The following is a 22,653-nucleotide window of genomic DNA, read 5'->3' on the forward strand; positions in this document are numbered from 1 at the left end:
TCAAACAACTCAAACTTTAATGCAGTAGAATCTTGAATGAACTATGGTGAATGGACTTAATGTAGAAATTACATTTGTAAAGAGATTTAAAAGGTTTAGTAACACTTTTTAAAGACAGAAAATACTTTAAGAAAAAGATTAACCATGAAAAGCAAGATATAAAATTGTCAATAAAATATGGTCTATGTTATATCAAATATACAATTAAAACCTGAAAATGAAATACGTGTAGATGAGAACAGTGTTTTTCTCTCTGGCTGGTTAAGTCTTCTGTATATTCCAAATGGCATCAATAACACATAGAAGTGCATATTTTTAACATTCTGAAGATGTTTTCTTTAATAACATCAAATAACGATCGAGCTAAGAAACAGTCACCTTAGAAAAGAAAGTTATAACACTGATTTAAGGTAGAATCATTTTCAGAGAGGATGACAATTCCATTGTTATTTTTTTTTTAACTTTGTCACATTATTCCTCACATGACCTTGAAACTATTTAGTTTCACTTTGCCCAAAGACAGAAAGAAAGCCACTTCTCTGGAAGCTAACAATTTAAAAATAATTTTTTCCAGCGTATGAGAAACATACGACCTAGAAGCAGGTGACGTGAATGTCAGAGAGCTCAAATGGCAGGAATATGGAGAGAGAAGACTTGATAGGTTAGCTGCTTTTTCAAATAATTCCTTCCATCAAGGGAACGCATCATTTATCACGGAGCATACTCACAGAGATGAAACATGATCCCAGGGACAAGCTGAAGAGATTAGTTTTCACTAGACACTGGGAATTTTTCTCTGAGAGATTTTCATGAGCTTCTAGGTCACAGGCAGGTAAGACAAAGGTTGCTGTCACTATATATGTGTATGTGCACGGGCACATGCACATATGCAGATGTGAATGTGTACGTGCTCTCATGTGTACACTTATCCTTATCTCTTGGCTTCTTCAGAGCTTTAAAAAATAAACAACCACACTCAACAAGTCGCATGGCAGCAGAGATGCAAACAGAAGACCATAACATTCACAAAAACCCACTTAGTATGCCTGTTACACCCAAGTCCACTGGGCAACATCTTTCTTAAATGCCTTATGTTAAAGGAGTCCATCATTTGACCAAATCTGGACTAAAGCTAGTCATTAAATTTCCTCAGATGAATGAGATCGATAAGTTGGCAATATATTTACCCAAAGCGTGCTTCATGACTTCTACAGTGTGGGAATAAACTAAACTTCAGATTCAGGAGGCAAAACTTGAGCTGTCTCCAATCTACTTTTATTATTTGTTGGGATCATAAAATGCAAAAACTCTATGTGAGTCATTGATTATATACCTGAGATGACAAACAAATATTGGTTTGCATGCCAACTTCAGTTGAATGATTGGTAGAAATGTTCCTTAATAATACCTTCAACGTATTGGGTGCTTACTGTGGACCTTACATTGTGTTAAACACATATTTAATCATCACAATAACAGGTTGAGGTAGGGACTATAATTGCCCCATTTTACATATATGAAGATACTGAGGTTTGGTAAATTGCCCAAGGCCCCATCGCTGAGTGAGCTGTTAAGTGAGATTAGGAATCTAAGTGATTTATCAACAATTATGTAACTGTTGGTGCTGCCAGGAACAGCGGATTGAGAAGACTGCAAGGCTTCCCTCTAGGCTGAGTGGAAATGCATTTGGTAAAAGGGTTTAGCAATTTCAGCCATGAAGTTGGGGGTATCATCATACATGCTTTAGCCATCACCCATCCAGTTACTTGGAGACAAAGGCACAGGAGCAGATTTACATGGTCAATTAGCTCCAGAGTCAATTCTATAACCACAGTCCTGCTAATGGCCATTTTTCTTTATCTCCCCTCCCACTGAAGGCAAAGTCAAGGTATATGAGCATTTCTCCTATGCTTTTCTTTTAAATGAGAAATAATCATTTTAACACCTACAATTAAGCCAACTCCCAGACAATCACGTTACTCTCCTTGCCTCTGGGAGAGGGGATGCAACACTCCGAAAGGAGAGCTCCAAGAAAGCATCATTTCTTATGAAGTGGAAGCTACGAAATTAATCATTTTCAGGAAACTAGCAAGGCATATATTTCTTATATTATGTATATAATAATCCACATTACAGGTACTGTACACACACTTAAATGGGCCATTTATTTTCTGATTGTTTGTTATATGGTGCTGTATTAGCATAGGGTGGGAGATTTTAGGTAGAACAGTGAGGTACTTTTTATGTCATCTTTAAGCTGTTAGTTTTACTGCGTCTCAGGATGTGTAAGGTTGTCTTGTAGTCAAATCAAGCTATGAAGACTAAATTGAATTATCCCCATGGAACAGATGTTAAATCTCCATGGGCTGGGCAGGTCCCACAAGAAAGGAATGACAAATTGCAATGAGGATGCTGCATAAATGCAGCCTGCTGGAGAGATTTGTGCTGGATGAGGCCAAGGCTGGTGCTTCTAAGCCTTGAATCACCTTTTGTAATTGATGGGTATCACCTTGCCCTTGCTGCCTGATTTGTGGATTCCTTGAACCTCCTGCTCAACTCTGAACTTCCTCACACTCCATAAATGTGAGAGAGTCTGGGCACACTGGAAAAGGACAAAAACACCATCCCTCTCAAAAGCTCTTACTTAGCACAGCTGTGGCTTAGTGACTTGGAACAAAGCTGATTCTGTAGCTGGTACCGTATCTTTGGGGAAACTTTAAGACTGAGTAGGGGAATAAAAGAGTTTGTACTTGTAATTAACAGTGCAAACCATTCCTTCCCACATGGAATTCCTAAAGGAAAAAGATTAGGCATATAAATGCGTGTGTGTGTGTGTGTGTGTGTGTGTGTGTGTGTGTGTGTGTGTGTGTGTTTCTAGTGATAGGAATTTTCACCTAAGCAAGGAAATAGAAGCAATTTGGAAGAAAAACAATGGGTTTTTTTTCCCTCTTTGCATTGAGAAGCTTAAAACTAAAGGTTCTTTACATGCAAAGTAAAACAGTTTTCCTGAATTTTTTTTCCCCAAGTACATTAGTGATAAATGGATTCTTTGTGCTTCATATTAACAATACCGCCAATTAAACTCTGAGGAATAAAGTATGGTAGCAAAGTTTTAAGCAGCTTGGTAAGTGCTCCAGTAGCTTAAAAATCAATGAAACATTTATTACAATTGTGGTTAGTGATTCTCTCCAAAAAAGAGATGATGAAGACCACCAATATTCAGAAATTCATGTTTTTCCCCTTGTTCTCCCTGATTTTCCCTTTTTGCTCTGTATGTTCAGTGACTTATCATTTAATACATTTTCTAACACGTAATGTATGTTTGGAGTTTTTTTTAATGAATGTTGCCACAGTATAATAGAGAAGAACAAATCTGACTCCATATTGGATCTTTTTTTTTTTTTTTTTTACTTTAACCTTTGTATTCTATTGCTTTTGCTACAAGTTAAGAATGTTGCCCATAGCCTGAAACATACAGGATAGCCCATTCTCAAGGCTCTGAGCTTTAAAGTTATTACACTTTTCCATTAATATAGATAAAAAGTTGCAGAACAAAGAATATCATTTGTCTTGTTGGAAGGTTACAGGAATATCATGACCTGAACTAAGTGGACAGCTGCAAGAACAAAGGATTCTGACTCCAAGAAGTTTGCACCAACCAGCCACACTTCCTCCCATTTTAGTATAAAAGAAGCCTGAATTCTAACTTGGAGAAGATGGTTCTTTGGGGCATGAGGCCACCATCTTCTCTGTCTGCTAGCTTTCCAAATAAAGTCACACTTCCTTGCCTCAACACCTTGTCTCTAGATTTTTCTGGCCAATCCTGTGGTGAGCAGTACAAGCTTGGACTGGGTAATAATAGGAATTGCAGTTATTTATATCTAAGGCTCAGGCTCTCACATTTTTGAGGCCCAGTTTTTGAACAATGAAAGTGAGCAATGTTTTCTTCAGTTCCTTGTGGTTTAAATTTGTTTCACCAACTCTTGTCACAATGAAGGTAGTGCTGTCCTGCCTTTCAGGTGTGTTGATATTCATGACATCAGTCTAAGCCAAACTCCTAGTAGTGTTTGAGCCCACTGTTTTAGCAGATTAAATTCAACGAAACAGGTATGTTATGAAATATTTGGGGGGAATAATATGGGAGAGTGATGGGTATGAATATGCTTTCCATGGTTCAAGTCTCCTTATGTAGACTCAAGTAAAATATCATTAACAAGCTAGTGCTTAGTTTAATTAGATAATGAACAACCTTAGTACATGTGGGTAACATCGTCAAGAGTCTTGAGCCTGAGCCAGGGACAACCCTTTAAAACATTACAACCATCAACCCAAGTGTGACTGTCTTCAAACAAGCCTGCTTCTCACCCTGGAAATCAGTAACTACTTAAAAAAAAAAATGTGTTAACATATGGAACCCCCAAACACAAAATATTTATTACAGGTTAAACTTATCAAGGGAAAAGTAGACCTCAAGGTCATTTAAATTCCAGTTTGCCAGGTAGTCCAATGACCAGATTGCAAGGAAAATCAGTATTTGCCTGTAAATGATAGGGTGGTCTACTCTTATGAAAGGTTTTAAAATACTGTGAGTTTAATAGACTTCTGCTTCTGGGAAGATGGAGTAATGTGATTTCCTCTATTTCTCCCACCAAGTACAACTAAAAAACCCTGAACATTATATATAAAGAAAATTTAGGAAGACTAAATGGTGGAAAGAAGAAAGCAAGCATGTACTAGGATCTTGAGACCCAAGGAGCAACGTTGGAGGTTTCCCTAGATTTTTCTTTTGCTTCTATATCCTAGACTTGTTGTTGAAGAAGCCAGCAACCCAGAGAGACCAACTGGGGCAGACAAAATATTAGCCCTCATTTAGAAGCCTCATCTTTCAAATACAAAGGGCCAGGAAAGGAACAACAGAATAAGGCAGAATACATTTAGACAATAACTGCTCTATACCAGCGAACAACCTTTAAAAAATACTATGGCCACACTACCATCCATCCATACTGTAACAAGGTGCCCAAAACCTCCAGCCAGGGAGGTGTCAATGGAGACCAAGTATGGAGCCTGGATTTTATTCCTTGTCACACAGTAGCAAGCCTCTCCCCTTAGTATCAATGGTGACCACATGCCTAGTGGAGTCTTGATGTTCACCTCCCCCACCCCAGGCAGTAATGAGGGAACCCACCCAACTCCCTGCAGGCATGGTGCTAGAGATGGCTTGAGAGTGTCAGAACTTTAACCACCAGAGTCCCCCACCAACAAAGACATGTTCTGATGTGACTGGAGGTCACATAGAGAGGAGTAATGAGGTTTTCCTACCCCTCCCAGTCAGAGAGTATTCCTGAAGAGCTAGCAGGGAACCAGAATGCTCACCCCTCTACACCTAGGCTTAACAAGGAGCCTCCCTTGTCAATGGAGGTTTAGTGGGAAATCTGGATTCTACACCTGCCTAGCAGTATTGAGGCAAAACCTACCTTTCCCCTACTGGAACAGTGTCAGAGGAAGACAGCTAAAACTTAGGATTAAATAGGATTCATCATAATACCTAAAATGTTCAGGTTACAGTAAAAAATGTCTTGTTATACCAAGAAACAGGAAGATCTCAGATTTAATTTAAAAAGACATTCAGTAGATGCCAACACTGAGATGACAAAGATGTTAGAATTATTTGACAAATGTTTTTAAGTATATGTTAGAATTATTTGACAAATAATTTTAAGAGTCATTATAAAGAAAATCCTTCAAATAACAATTGCACATTTGAGACAAATAAGAAAATAGAAAGTCTCACTAAAAAATAGAAAGTCGTATTTCACAAGGAAATAGAAGATGTAAAGAAGAATCAAATGAAAATGTTAGAACTGAAAAATACAATATCAGACATGAGAAAATAATGAATGTGCACAATAACAAAAGGAAGGGAATAAGAAAAAGAATTAATCAACTTGAAACTCTAACAATAAAAACTACCTAACTTGAACAACAGACAACATAGACTGAGAAGAAAATGAACAGAGGAACAGGGACCTGTGATTTTATAAGGAAAGATCAAGCATTCATATCTCTGGAATTCAGGAAGGAGATGAGAATGAAAAAGGCTGAAAAAATACTCAAATAAATGGCAGAATACTTCCCAAGTTTGGTGAAAGATGTAATCCCTCAGATTCAAGAAACTCAGTGAAACCCAAACAGGATAACCCAAAGAAGTCTACAACATGACACATCATAGTCAAATTTCTGAAAACTAAAAAAAAAAAAAAAAAAAAAATACTGAAAGCAGTAAGAAAGAAATTACATCTTATCTGTAGAGGAAAAAATCAAATAACAGTGTATTTATTTGTCACCAAGTGCTGAAAGAAAACAACTATGAACCCAGAATCTTACGTCCAGGGAACAAAGGCTTCAAGAATGAAAGAGATATCAAGACATTATAAGATGAAAGAAAAGTTAGGGAATTTGTCATCAGTATACACACCCTAAAAGAATGGAAGTTCTTTAAACAGAAAAGAGATTACAAAAGAAGGAATCTAGGAAAATCAGGAAGGAAGAAAGAACAATAATAAGCAAAAATAAAATATGAGTAAATACAATATACTTTACTTTTTCTCTTGAGATTTCTAAATTATGTTTGATGGTTGAATCTGTCACACATTTGAGCCCTAACATACCAACAACTTCAACAGCCGAAAAAAAATACTGATATGATTCTAAAAATATAGGGAGGAAATAATAATTAAGATTATATAATAAACTTAATTAAGATAGTTAAAAACAGGGAAAGGTAAAGGAACTTAAAGGGATGTAGGGTTTTGTTTTGTTTTGTGGTACGCGGGCCTCTCACTGTTCTGGCCTCTCCTGTTGCAGAGCACAGGCTCCGGACGCACAGGCTCAGCGGCCATGGCTCACGGGCCCAGCCGCTCCGCGGCATGTGGGATCTTCCCGGACTGGGGCACGAACCCGTGTCCCCTGCATCGGCAGGTGGATTCTCAACCACTGTGCCACCAGGGAAGCCCAGGATGTAAGGTTTTTACACTTCACTAAAATTGATGAAATATCAGTAAACTGTAATAAATTATATGTATATAATATAATGCCTAAAGAAACCATTAACAGAAGCTATACATAGAGATATATTCAAACACAAGATAAATCAAAATAGAGTCCTGAAAATCATTCAAGAAACATACAGGAAGGTAGAGAAATGAAATAAAAAACAGAGAACAGACAAAAGAAACAAACAAAAATATATATTTGAGCTCTAATACATCAATAACTTTAATATTACATGTAAGTGGTTTAAATGCACCAATTAAAAAACAGAGGTTGACAGAGTGGATTAAAAAACATGACTGTACTATTTACTGTCTACAATAAACTCACTTCAAATATGATGTAGGCATATATATTTATATATTTTTTCTTCCATTCTTTTACTTTTATCTCTATCTATCTAATATATAACAAAAGGAAGCAAGAAAGGTTATATTAATATCAGATTAAGTAGACTTTAGAGCAAAGAAAATTATCATAAAGTGAGAAGAACATTATATAATGATAAAAGGGCCCATCCATTAGCGACACATAGCAATCCTTATCAACCCTGTGTTTGTACCAAACAACAGAGCTGTAAAATATATGAGACAAAAACTGATAGAACTGGAAAGAGAAATAGACAAATCCACAATTATAGTTGGAAATGTCCACACCATTATTGATCATCTACTACGTGCAAAGCACCAGTACTGTGAATGCAATAGTGAAAAAGAAAAAGGCTGGTCCTCATGAAACTCATGGTCTATTGGGGGAAGAAAAATACTAATTAATTAAAATTTTTTTAACTTACCACCATAATAAGTAGCACAAAGAGAATCTCAAAAACACCAAAAATGTAACCTCTCTTCTTCAAAATGCCCTATTTTTTAACAACAATAAGTAGACAAATGTGTAATTCCAAAGACGTAGAATTTAATACAATCTGTGGTTCTATTGTTGCATTTCCCAGGGATAACAAAGAGATTCATGTCACTCCAGTGTAGACTGCAAACCCTGCCCACAGATGGCACAAGCTCACAGCCAGGAAGACAGAATTCTGTAGGTGCCTCTAATGTATTTATTTCTCCCCAAAACATAACTCACACCAATTCAGTCCCCACTTTGCCTCCAATTTCACCTGGGAGTCTGATAAGACTTCCAAGAGTGTAATGTAAACATATTATGAGAAGGGGTCAAGGTTAGAATGGGGAAAGCAAGACTTACCCCAAAGTGTTAGAAACCATCAAGCTGAGAAGATGCTGACTTACCACAGTGTAAATCTGATGCTTCCGCCTTTTAGCCAGGTCAATTATGTTTACTCCATTGTAGTAAAGGTTTTCGATACATCCATGGAAGTTTTTCTTTAAAAAGGTCCCAGGTTTGCCAGGTACTGGAATTCCTCCAAAACTAAGCTTTATGAGAAAGAAAAAAAGTCATCTCTTAGTTATAAGCTCTGAATGAACAGGAAAAGGAAAGTAAGCAAGTGAATTTCGGAAGATTCAACTGTAGCATGAGCCAAGTGGCTCAAATAATTATAGATGCCACTTGATTACACATTTAAAAGGATACTGATTAGGCCACGTAAAAATAACTATAATTGCTTGCTTTTTAAGAGCTTATTTTACAAAACTGTTTTACTTCCTTTCTGAACCCTTCTAATACTAAATAAAACAATAATTTACAGAAGGAGAAAAAAAGAAAAGAAAATCAACATCTTTATATTTATCTCTTATGCAAATATCTGAGAGCGTACAAAGAAAAACCAAGGAACAAACAAAACATACCGCTATTCAGACCTACTTTATTCTGCATTGTACCAAAAACACCTTATGAACACAGTTGTTCCCAAATTAGTTTTATAAAGATGAAAAATAGGAAACAATTCAAATATCCCATACATTTAAATAAATGGAGGAAAAATTCGAGAACTGATACGATACACTCCTACTTAGTTAATAATGGTGCTGAGTAAACATTTGTTATAAAGTGGAAAATGAGTGTTGATTGAAAACTGCAGGAGTTATAACTGGGTATAAAGTATGATGTCAACAACAAAACATGTGCTTACAGTTTAGACTTGAAGAAATACCCTGAACTATTAATGATAGTTGTCTCTGGGAAGGATATGGGTTACTAGTTTTCTCTACCACTTTTTTTTTCCAGTAAAAATTACTACAAATTACTTTTGGAATGGAAATATTCTTTTAAAAACAAACCTGATTTGGTATGAATATTCCTCCTATTACACAAGAAAAGCAGAATACTTTCTTTAATCATGTTTATCCTAACATTATTTAATGAGTAACCCAGTTTTTCTTCAATGCTTTGAAATATTACCTTTAGCATGTATTTAAACTATTTGAATGCTTCATGTATTTCAGGAAGATTTGTTCTCCCAATCAGAATGTCTTCATCTCATATGAATAGCTACAGATAAAGCAAAGCTTACTTTCAGATGTCTACTTTTTTTCCCCCATAGGTTCCACACTATTTTTAAAAAATTGTTTCTTTATACATTATAATATATGATAAGAGTGATTAATCCTGCTGCCCACTTCTATTTACCATTGTTGTACTCTAGATAATTATTTGATATTTTTGCCTATTTTAATTTTAAAGTTTAATTTCAAAATCATTTTATTTAAAATAATCTGTTGGAATTTTGAGAATTTGTTGTTTCCATAAACACATTTACTTGGTGAATAAACATTTTTGAAATATTTCATCTTCCTATACAAGAACCCAGTGTCTTTTTCTATTTTCAAAATATTTTTGATAAGGCCCTTCACTTAAGGTTATTATTTTATTTCTCTCATTCACATAGTCATCATTAACTTAATTCCAGTGAATTTCAAGCATTTAAAAACTTCCATTGTATGGAATCTAAAAAACAAAACAAAACAAAAATGTGAATGACTCATAGATAAAGAGAACAGACTGGTGGTTGCCAGAGGTGGGGGAGGAGGGAGTGGGCGAAATGGGTGAAGAAGGTCAAAAAGTACAAGCTTTCAGTTATAAAATGAATGTCACTAGATGTAATGTACTGCATGGAGATTATAGTTAATAATACTGTACTGTATATTTGACAGTTACTAAGGGAATAGCTCTTAAAAATTCTCATCACAAGAAAAAAATGTTGTAATTATGTGTGGTAATGGATGTTAAATAGATTTAGTGTGGAGATCATTTTACAATATATGCAAATATCAAATCATTATGTAATACATCTGAAACCAATATAATGTTATGTATCACTTATGTCTCAAATTCCAGTGTAAATGAATTGTTTTCATTAATTAAACATTTATCAAGTAAATTATATACGCATCCTATTGTTTTCTCTATCCAGATACTCGTATATTAAATAATGTACATTTTAGTTAATTTCATACAACTTTTCAAAGAAAAAATCAGATGACATATTTAAAACTTTACTCTTTTCAAGCCAAATTGTATACATTTTTTTGTTTCATTGTCCTGATCAAAACTTTCTAAAATATAGCCAAAACTTTTTAAACAACAATAAATAAGAATTATGGTATACAACTTTGGGAAAAAGCCAAAAACAAACAAAAAGGAACAGTACTTTTGTATATTTCCCAGTACATAGAATACTGATTATGAATCCACATCACATTAGATATCCTTTAATCTCATTTACACATAAATTATTTAGTTGCTTATTTCTTGTTTGTCTGTTTGAAATGAGAAATGAAGGCTCGGTTTTATCTATTGACTGGTCTTTCAAAAATTCATGTGACAGAATACAAGGTATTTTACATTTAATCTATTGATGGGTTGAATTATTTTAATAGATCAGAAATTAATAGATTCTCTTTGATTGAACCACACTATTTGTCTTGAAGTATATGTGCTCATATTTTAAATAGTAAATGAATTTGAGCTCTAGTTTTCTTCTTTTGCCAAGTGTTTAGATCATGTCTAAATGTGTCTCTGAGTAAAACTCTGCGAGTTTTATCTTTGACTCTATTTTAAAATGACTCATAACTCTTGAGAAATATTCTGGAAAACTGAAAAAATATGAACTTGTTAATTCCACAAATACTTTGTAAAAATACTGCTCTGATAACTTCTTTGTTGACTTATTGCCGTATTCCAATGTTTTCAGTTTGAGTCATGTGGATTTAAAAAGATTCACTTCCCTTTTGCAATTGTATAAATCAAATTCATAAGGTAAAAATAAAGTTGACTATTTGTTACTTTTGTTTATTTTTTAAAAACTTTATTATGTTAGAGCAGCTTTAGTTTCACAGCAGAATTGAGAGGAAGGTAGAGAGATTCCCACATACCCCCTGCCTCTACACACACACAGGACGCCCCGTTACCAACAGCTTCCACCAGTGGTTTATTTCTTCCAACTGGTGAGCCTACACTCATACATCATCACCACCCAAAGTCCAGAGCCTACATTACGGTTTACTTTTGGTATTGTACATTCTGTGGGTTTGGACAAATGGAAAATTACACGCATCCACCAGTACAGTATAATATAGAATAGTTTGCCTCCTCTGAAAATCCTGTTCTCTGCCGATCCATCCCTCCCCCAGCCCCTGACTCCAATCCCTGGCAACCATTGATCTTTTTACTGTTTCAATAATTTTGCCATTTCCAGAATGTCATATTGTTGGAATCATACAGCATGTAACCATTTCAATTTGGCTTCTTTCACTTAGTGATATGAATTTAAGGTTCCTCCATGTCTTTGCATGGTTTGACAGCTTGTTTCTTTTTAGCTCTGAATAATATTCCATTGTCTGGATGTAGCACAGTTTGTTTCACCTACTGAAGGACATCTTCGTTGCCTCCAAGTTTTGACAACTATGAATAATGCTGCTGTAAATATTCATGTTCAGGTTTTTGTGTGGACAGAAGTTCTTATTCTTTTCTATAATTTATATAATTATAAATATATCACTATATGTAATTTATATATAATGAAAATTTTATTCTTTTAATTATTTTGGCCATCTTCCTCAATTTTCCAAAAAAAAAAAATGTTCTACTTCACTCAGCTGTGATTTAGGAAAATATTAGTCATGGGGCAATATTCAAAAAGGAGAGAAGAAAATAAAAAACCTTTATTTTAAATAGAAAAAAAAAACATTGAAGGATTTGGGGTAGAGCCTTTCTTAAGTGAAATAGTTCAGAGGATAGTATGTATTATAAAACTGTAATTTCCCATTACATGAAAGGAGAGCAAAACTCTTTCTAGTCTGGGTAGAGGATGTTAAGAGAAAATTGGCAGAGATAAGAGTTACATGGTGTGGGACCTGCTCTTTGAGTCTCTCTAGGAGATTGAAATTTGATGAGGTTTGGGTGAATGAGGATGGAGGTCACAAGACAGATTTTGGAAAACGCAGGGAGTTATTTCTCCCCTGATTCCGACAACAATGATGACTGTAAGCCTATTAAAGAGGCTTCAAAATCAGCATGGCCTCAGAGCAAAGCTTGGCTGGAAGAGACAGATTAGCAATGGCTATGAGAAGTAGCAACATGGAAGTTGATACTTCCATGTTGAAGTAGAAAAGAGAGCTGCTTCTCAACGGCCTCATCACTGAAGCACTGTGTGAAGTAGGCTACTGAGGTCCCCAGGGCTGTGAGAGCAGGATGGGGAATATGGATCGACTGAGGATATAAGTGTGTCAAAGGCTGGTAGCTGATACGGAGGTCCAAGTGTCCAGGTGACTAGACCTCACAGCCTGAGGCCATTGCAGGTACCATGAACAGCAGCTGCAGAGGCTGACACTTTACTCCCATGCTGGGCTATCCACAAGCCTGCAGCCAGTGATCTGCCCACGGAAACAAAAAGGAGGAGCAAGAAGAAACCCCAATACAACCCAGTATTTACACAATAGTACAGTAAGTTTTAAATAGGCATTAACTAGTTACCATTCATCAACATGGTTAGATTTTTCTGCTATCAGGGGAAGCAGGGGCCAATAAGCATATTGAATTCAGGTAGGGAGGAGAAGCAAAATTGCATTTCTGCACATTTGAGTATGAGATTAAATTTTTAACCTGTTTTATATTTTAAATTTTTCATGTAGTTGAGAATTTGAGGCTATAATTGTACTACTGAATTATAGATTTAGTTCATTATCAGATTAGTTAGAATGGGAAAACTTGCTTCATATATTACTGATTTTCTTTCCTGTGTATATAGTATTGATTTTTCTAAATACTTCATAAACACTTGTAGGCTATACTTGGTATATACCTACTAATTTTACATTAATAATTATATCCATCACATCATTTGCATTCATAATTTTATCTGATTTGTCAAAATTGTGTGAACGAAAATCAAAATCTTGCTCTTAACTATGTTTTTGTCGGTCAAGCCATCCACACAAGGATCACTGCTATGCGTGACCTGGGATGGTCAAATGATTATAGCAACTGTTTGCAAAAATTGAATACTGATCATATTCAAGCTCTTCTTCTGCTGAGTTCAGCTGGCATCTGAGCCTCACCCAAGTTCCCAACAAGTGCCAACCCAAGTTCCCAAGCTTTTCTCCTTGAACTCTGCCCATTAGTTTATTCTTCTAGCAACGTAACTGGAAAACCAATAACCACTTCCTTCAGCCTTGCTCTTGGGCCTCTGAGTCCCTACAGCTCACGTCAGGACAGTGTCAGTCAACATCTAACTGCTAAAAATGAACTGTTTTGGTTTTTTGTATTTGACTGATATTCTATTTCATATATACATCTGTTTACTATAGGTGTTTTTAATTAGAAACCACAACACTTAGTACTTTACAATAGCCTTTATCTTTTTATCTTAATTTTTACTTTCAGTGGTACTAATTTTTCTACCACTGTTTTCAGTTTACATAAATTTAACAGGGTATCTTTGTCCCCAGTTCCAACTTTAAAAAAATAATCATTTTGGTGTTTTCTGCCATACATGTATTAATTGAAAACCACATATCATATGACTGGTGTTTGTTTATTAAGCAAATATGAGACTACTTACCACTTGAGGGAATTTAGAAAAAAAAATTTTAATAATGCTATATTCTTTTTTTTTTTTAATTTCTTTGTTTATCTTGGCTCTTCAGGTCTTAGTTGCGGCACACGGGGTCTTCGTTGAGGCATGCAGGATCTTTTGTTGTGGCGCAGGCTCTTCATTGTAGCATGTGGGCTTCTCTCTAGTTGTGGCATGCAGACTCTCTCATTGAGGTGCACGAGCTCAGTAGTTGTGGCGCATGGGCTTAGTTGCCCCACAGCTTGTGGGACCTTAGTTTGCTGACCAGGAATCGAACCTCTGTCCCCTGCATTGGAAGGTGCATTCTTTACCACTGGACCACCGAGGAAGTCCCTAGAAAACTTTTAAGTGTATTGCTATAATTATAAAGATGATGAATATTGCTTTATTCTACTGTTTGTTAATTTTTTATTATTGTCTCTTTTATGCTTTTTGCTATGTAGACTATAATGTTTAGTCTTTTTTTAAATATCTTTATTGGAGTATAATTGCTTTACAATGTTGTGTTAGTTTCTGCTGTATAACAAAGTGAATCAGCTATACATACACATATATCCCCATATCCCCTCCCTCTTGCATCTCCCTCCCTCCCACCCTCCCTATTCCACCCCTCTAGGTGGTCACAAAGCACGGAGCTGATCTCCCTGTGCTATGTGGCTGCTTCCCACTAGCTATCTATTTTACATCTGGTAGTGTATATATGTCCATGCCACTCTCTCACTTTGTCCCAGCTTCCCCTTCCCCTTCCCCATGTCCTCAAGTCCATTCTCTACATCTGCATCTTTATTCCTGTCCTGCCCCTAGGTTCTTCAGAACTTTTTTTTGTGGTGTTTTTTTTTTTTTAAGATTCCATATATATGTGTTAGCATGCAGTATTTGTTTTTCTATTTCTGACTTACTTCACTCTGTATGACAGACTCTAGGTCCATCCACCTCACTACAAATAACCCAATTTCATTTCTTTAGTCTTTTTAAAAAAACTGACTTGGAAGATAATCCTGTGATTATCTAGCTTTTCAAACTACAGTTTTGGATTACTATCTACGAAGCCCAGATTTGGGCTTTCTCCAAATCCACTTGTTTTGAATTTTGATTACTTGTTTTTTCTCCAACCCCAACTTGTTTTGAATTTTGATTACTTAAACTATTATTATTATCAATTGATCTGCACATTTATTTTTCCACTTTGAAACTCTTTTTTAAAGATATTCTATTTTGTGGCAATTTGTTACAAAATTGCATAAATTTTTGAGCTGTATCAACATCCATCTTTAGCTTTTCACAGTGAAGTGGTTAAAATCACTGTTTCAGGAGCTTCTCTGGCTGGATTTAAAACCAGATCTGCCCTTCTGTGGGACCTTGGGTAAAATACCTAACTGTTGTGTGATTCATTTTCCTCATACATAATATGAGGATAATGACAATACTAATCTCATAAAAACAATGTAGCTTGATTGGATTAATGTGAAAATTAAAAGATTTCCTACAAAGGACCTACTCTATAGCACAGGGAACTATATTCAATATCTTGTAATAATAACCTATAATGGAAAAGAATCTGAAAAAGAATAGACATATACATATGTATATATATATATATATACATATGTATATATATGAATCACTTTGCTGTACACCTGAAACTAACACATTGTAAATCAACTATACTTCAATTAAAAAAAAAAAAAAGATTTCCTACTCTGAGACATATTGAGGGGCTCATGGCATGTAGCCTTTGCTGTTTGCAGGATTGTTCTTACCAGCAGCAATTTCTCAGTTAAGAGGTTCTTCCCAAACAGTGTTTTGCAGGCTTATTTTCAACAATTTCTGAATAAAAACTATATGGATACTAACTTTGCTAATATTCTGCAGTCTGAAGTTTGATATATTTTACACTGACGTTTTACATCAATAGCAATTAAACTAAGTAACTTTTCTTTTTTGAATTAATAAACAAACACACATTTTCTCCAAAGTCCTGTAGGAGTTTCCTTCTGGTTTTCAGATTTTCAGAACACTGGAACTAAATATGTTGTGTCCTCCTTTTAAAAGGTCCTTTGATCATTTCTAGCTTGATATTTATTTGAGAGGGAAAAAGAAAAAAAGAAAGAGAGAGAGAAGTTGCTAGAACTATCTGATCAGTATCTATTTTCAATGAATTTTTTCAAATTTAGGAAAACTGGTCATTGAACTGTTGAGTGTCAAATTCTATGTAACTTGTTCTTTGGGTAGGAGGCATATTTCAGGCTCACGTTCTGCATTCTTCTTATTCAGTCAGCATTCTAAAAAGTATTGTTTATTTTTGTTTATTTATTTGATTTCCTAAATGTCTATCCTAAAATTACAGAGCTTTTCTCAGTTACTTCAGTGGCTGTGTCGTATAAACTATTCTCTTTAACATCTCACAAATATATCTCTATTGTGTTTATAATTGCCCCTGTACTTCCTTTAAACTTGAATGGGTCTCCTTGAATTAATCTTTGTTTTTAAGTCAACCCTAGCTGTATTCTACAAACCTCTTCGTTCACTGATTTGTTTGTCTGGGACACTGATGATATGATTTTGCCTTTCCATTCAGACTCAGGCATATTTCATCATGGGGCAGATACTGATGGTATTGAATAGAGATTATATTTCAGGGCACATCATTTGCATGAAGTAACCCAAAGGCATTCAGTATATGCATCAGAGAGCTGGAAATCCAGTTTCCATTAGATCATGGGCTCCTATAACACAAAATAGTTGTGACACTATAAGGGAACCAGATGCCCTAAGCCAGTTCTCTCCAGACAGCAATATGATAAATTCACATTTTTTTTTAATGTCCTGGCTTAAGGGACATCATCTCAATAATCCCTACCCTGATCAACATATCTAAAGTTGCAACCTGTTTCCCTCAATCTTAGGATTCCCAATCCCATTACCTAGATCTATTTTTGTTCTTTCTATAGCATTTGTCATCTTTCTTACTATGTAATTTATTTACTTGTTATGCGTATTGCTTATAGTTTGTCTCTCCTGCTAAAGCACAAGCATCACTAGGGTAAGTGCTTGTTCTTTTCATGGACATATTCCAAGCACATAAAATGATGCCTGATACATAATACATGCGAAATAAATATTTGTTGAATGTTTTGGTAAATCTCTCTAAAAAAAGTTTCTCAAGGACACAGACCACATTTGTTCATTTTTGAATATTTAATGCAAGAGGTATGACTCAAACATAAGAGATACAACAAATAATTGTTGAATCGGATCAAGAAAGAGCACTAGCAATTTACTTCTAAAACCGCTTTACCTTACTGTCCTTTTTTTGTCAATGTGGCTGCTTTCTTTTCTTACTTTTCTTATTTGTTTGCTCTTGGAAAATTGCATGGTGAGCCTTTTATTGATCTTAGTGGTCAACAAAACCAGGTGTTAGATTGTAAAGTTTCACTCGAAGTCTGAGTGTCTTGGTCCATCTGGGAACCTGGTGGGTTTGATGGTGTCACAGGTGGGCTCCAAATGGATGAAGCCCGGGAGAAAACACACTTTGATGTTAAATGTATGAGGTCCTAGAAGCTGCCACTCTCTTTTCCTTTGATCTCATTCCTCTTCTATTGTCTGGAATTTGCTTGTCTCTTTTTCAGTCTTTGATGTTACTTCTCTGGCAATGAGTTCATTCCTCCTTATTGGTTTTTTTCTCTGGCCCTGTTTGAATTTGAGAGTCTTCTTGCTCTAAAGATTCCTTTTCCTGTCAGACTTGGATTTCTGATATATTTGAAGTTTCTCATTAGTGAATATTTGTCTCACTTTTGTTCTGATAGCCTATTTTGTAATGGAATATATTTGAAAAAGGATCCAAACGGCTGTCTTTTTTTTTTTTTTTTCCACACTTTAAAACTTGCACCAGCTTGGTGTTTGTTGAATTATACATAGAGATCATGGCCCTTCTGGAGGAAGGCTGTCAAAGGTAGATGAATTTCTGTCATTTCAAAGAAGACCAGAAATCCCAATTTTCTGATGGTACCTCTTGATTTTTAAATATTGGCCTGAATTCAAATAGTTTAAAAAAAATACTAAATGGGCCAAATAAGATGAGGGTAGTCCAAATTGTTCCCCGTGTGACCAATTTTTGGCTTCTGCTCTATTGTTTGATTTGATCAATGACTCAGATTGGAATTTCTTTCAAACTTCTGATCTCTATAACTCTTAAGGGGGTGTAGTGTATATTATCTCTTATTTTTGTCCCTACTTTGGGATTATATATTGAGATGAGGTGACTTGTTTTCATATTTTCACCTCTTTATTCCTTTTATACTCTATTCTTTCACAAATGCCCAGCGTCCCTTTATTTCTGCATGATATAATTGTTCATTTCTGTTTTGGGAGGGAAAAGAGTAAGTAATATCTGACCCAGATGCAACCCTGAATTGAATAGGAGGAAGCATTTATCCTGACAGCCCTCCTTGTTTCCATAAAGCAACTCATTCATGGCCATGCTTCCTGCCTGTGTTCCAGGTCCACAGCTACCCACCTCCACCCTGGCTTTGGCTCCTGACCCAAGCCCAGCTGTTGCCCCTTACACTTCAGTTGAATTTGGCCTCAGCAACTCTCTTAGATAAGTTTTTCTTTTAGTAATAACAATAGTGGCATTTCAATAGGCACATGAAAACATGCTCAACATCACTAATTACTAGAGAAATGCAAATCAAAACTACAATGACGTACCACCTCACACCAGTCAGAATGGCCATCACCAAAAAGTCTATAAGTAATAAATGCTGGAGACAGTGTGGAGAAAAGGGAACCCTTCTACACTGTTGGTGGGAATGTAAGTTGGTGCAGCCTATATCGGAAACCCCCAATTTCCAGCCAATATTGGAAACCCCCCATAGTTCCTCAACTGTGGAAACAGTATGGAGCTTCCTTAAAAAACTAAAAATAGAACTACCATATGATCCAGCAATCCCACTCCTGGGCATATATCAAGACAAAACTCTAATTCAAAACAATAAATGCACCCCTATGTTTATAGCAGCACTATTCACAATAGTCAAGACAAGGAAACAACCTAAATGTCAATCGACAGATGAATAGAAGAAGATGTCTTACATATATACAATGGAATATTACACAGCCATAAAAAAGAATAAAATAATGCCATTTGCAGCAACATGGATGCAACTAGAGATTATTATACTAAGTAAAGTAACTCAGAAAGAGAAAGACAAATACCATGTAATATCATATGTGGAATCTAAAAATCTAAAATATAACACAAATGTCTTAAAATATAAAATAGAAACATACTCACAGACATAGAGAATTGACTTGTGGTTGCCAAGGGGGAGGTGGGGTGGGGGAGGGATGGATTGGGAGTTTGGGATGCAAACTATTATATAGAGAGTAGATATACAACAAGGCCCTACTGTACAGCACAGGGAATTCTATTCAATATCCTGTGATAATCCATAATGGAAAAGAATGTTTTAAAAAGTATATATATATAATTGAATCACTTTCCTGTACAGCAATAATTAACACAACATTGTATATCAACTGTACTTCAATAATAAAAAAAAATAGTGGCATTTATGGACTAGTTTTACACAACGGGCCCTATGTTTACAGCTTACTTTCACTATTTTTTTCTTTAACTTTTTAGTTAGATATTACTATTTGCTCCACTTGAAAGCTGATGAAAACGATGGCATACAGAGGTTTAACAGCTTGACTAAGGCTTTAGAGCCAAGGAGTGCAGTTGTAGCCCCTCTGGTCCTACACACACTGCCTCGCCTCCAGCTACTTTTATTCCAGTTCCACTGAGGGACCATCTCTGTGAAGACCAGGGTGAACAACTGGTCTTGGTTGGCCTGAAACTTTCTCATTTTTAAAACTGAAAGTCCTAGGCTCACTGACACAGTATGCCCCTAACCTAGGCAGCCTGGCATGCACTTGGTGAGCCTTTTGCTGTCCCCACTATGGGGAAGAAAAGGAGATGTGATGGACGGTTATAGTAGTGGAAACCCCCAATAGTTTCTCAATAGCATAAATCAGCCCCTCCTATTTCCTCTGCCAGAGCCACCCAATGCTCTCTACCTACTAGCAGGTTTCACACCAGGGGCTGGATTCAGACCATCTTTCTAATTCTTACCGTGAGTGCTGCTCCTGGCCGAAATCTGGTCCATTGCTAGTCTAGGGTTCCTTTCTCTAAATGGATATCTTTTTACAGATTCACAGACACCAGAGTCTGAAACAGCCTGATTGGTTCAGCACATATTTATTTATTCATTTTTGTCTGAATCAATTTACAAAATTTTAACCTTAGGTTAATTGGATAATGGGGGACTTCCCTGGTGGTGCAGGGGTTAAGTATCCGCCTGCCAGCGCTGGGGAAACGGGTTCGAGCCCTGGTCCAGGAAGATCCCACATGTCGCAGAGCAGCCAAGCCCACGCACCACAACTACTGAAGCCCGCATGCATTGAGCCCATACTCCGCAACATGAGAAGCCACCGCAATGAGAAGGCTGTGTGCGCACCGCAATGAAGAATAGCCCCTGCTCATTGCAACTAGAGAAAGCCCACGTGCAGCACCAAAGACCCAATGCAGCCAAAAATAAATAAATAAATAAATAAATAAATTTTTAAAAATTGGATAATGGGGTAAATCATGTATATTTCAGCATTCAAGCAAGACTTCATTGGAAATTCTAACTTCAGTATATCGATCCCCACCCCATACATTCAGGCTAGAAGGGCACCTGCAGTGGAACTGACACCCTAGAGAGCCCCACTCTGACCACCCTCTGGTCACATCCTGCTTCATAGGGGTGGTGTTTGCAAAACAAGGGGAAATGATGATAGGAAGCTGTCATCACCCTCCTAAACTTAATCTTCCTACCCAGCTCCCCAGAGTTTCCTGCCTGTACAGCTCCGAAACAGCTTCAGGGCCTGAAGCTGGGCCCTGAACTATTCTCTGAACTATTCTCTGAACTATTCTCCCCACTGTCCGTCCTCCTGAGGATGGACCACAGACCCATACATAGGTCCTAGGAGTGGCCAAGGGGGTTTCCACTGTGGACAGGCTTGGACATGTGGGATGTTCCTTTGTCAAAGAAAGAAGTAGAACAGATTTTATTCAACTGTTTGCTAGCTTATTTGTAACTTTTAAAATATTTAGAACTATGGTATGTGGACCCCATTAGGACTCTTGCCTCAGGCCCTATGAGTATTCAAGTGGGGCCTTTATAATATTTTATTGGTGATGACAATCATTTAGCCTAAGTTCACCTGGCCTCAGAATGTCTTATTAAATAGTTAAAACCTACCACCACACCCCTAACTGCAGCTAAAATAATACTATAAGGAATTTTATCAAGTGTTCTTTTACTTCCCCTTAATGAAAACAATATTTGGGGTATAATACTGGAATCGGCAAATTCCCCTCATCATGTTCTACACAATTAGTTTACTTTTCAATATGTACATCTCACTGTTATAAAACTTGGAGAAACATGCAATTAGCAAGTTCAAAGATCAAAAACTTTTAAATTTAAAACTAGATAGAAAAATGGCACCAAGGAAATGTGGTTTCAAGTCTTATATACATGCAGAGGCCAGGATAAGGACCACAGCCTGTGCTTGGATCTTGAGAGATTATCCCTCCTTCAGGGAGAAAGGCTGGCACCAGAATGACTTCCGGTGATTGGCTATGCATACCTAGACTCAAATCCTGTTTCTGTTACTCGATGACTTGAGGAATAGGAATGGGAGGGTCATTAGTCACTCTTGTCTTTTATGTCTGTGATATAGAATGTAATAATCTCCCTCACTAGGCTGCTTGAGGGACTCAACAAAATCACTAAATGCCACACAAAATAGGAGCTTGGTTGTTTTCTTCCATTGTTTTCCCCTTATTTCCACTTTGCACCTACTTATTTGCCTTTTCCTTATTTTATTTTCTTCCATTTATTTCTCTCTTTCTACCATAGTCTTTCAACTGAGTTTCCCACCACCCCACTCAAAAAAGGACCAATAACAATTATACTACCACATGATATGACCTGCAAAACAGTTACCCTTCTGATCTGTAGTTATTTTGATCACCCAATGAAAAGTTGTATTATGTCCAGCCAGTCCTTTAATCATGTCTGAGCTCCAAGAGGAAGTCCATTAGGGCAGTACTAAGCCAAAGTAAGGGCAGCAATAGGTGGTCTCTGACTATGGTGACCCATCAGGAACGCCTTATGGGAAGAAAAGTAGGGTGTAAATTGGTATCTTTAGAATGCACAGAAATAAACCTATAAAATTTACTTAACAAATATTTATTGAGTGTATATTATGTACCAGATACAAAACTACAGAAATAAAGTAAAAAAGAAAATCTTGACCCTTATGATGAGCTTCAGTTCTATGGCTGGGTTGGGGATGAAGAGATAGACAACTAAAAATAAGTAAATTTGGGGACTTTCCTGATGGTGCAGTGATTAAGAATCCGCCTGTCAATGCAGGGGACATGGGTTCAAGCCCTGGTCCAGGAATATCCCACATGCTGTGGAGCAGCTAAACCCATGCTAAGCCTGCTAAGCTGCTGAAGCCCCCTTGCCTAGAGCCCATGCTCCACAACG

At 36.4% G+C, this 22,653-nt stretch overlaps 1 protein-coding gene across 1 annotated transcript in view; it reads right to left on the minus strand.

Moving 5' to 3' along the window:
* CNTNAP5 (contactin associated protein family member 5) overlaps positions 1-22,653 on the minus strand; it is an 857,380-nt gene that overhangs the window by 404,361 nt on the left and 430,366 nt on the right. The window contains exon 7 of the mRNA XM_059053215.2: positions 8,304-8,447. Coding sequence (XP_058909198.2) covers positions 8,304-8,447 — 144 coding nt within the window. The remainder of the gene's footprint in view (positions 1-8,303; positions 8,448-22,653) is intronic.

This window comes from Kogia breviceps, chromosome 2 (assembly GCF_026419965.1).
Source record: "Kogia breviceps isolate mKogBre1 chromosome 2, mKogBre1 haplotype 1, whole genome shotgun sequence".
Classification (NCBI taxonomy): domain Eukaryota; kingdom Metazoa; phylum Chordata; class Mammalia; order Artiodactyla; family Physeteridae; genus Kogia; species Kogia breviceps.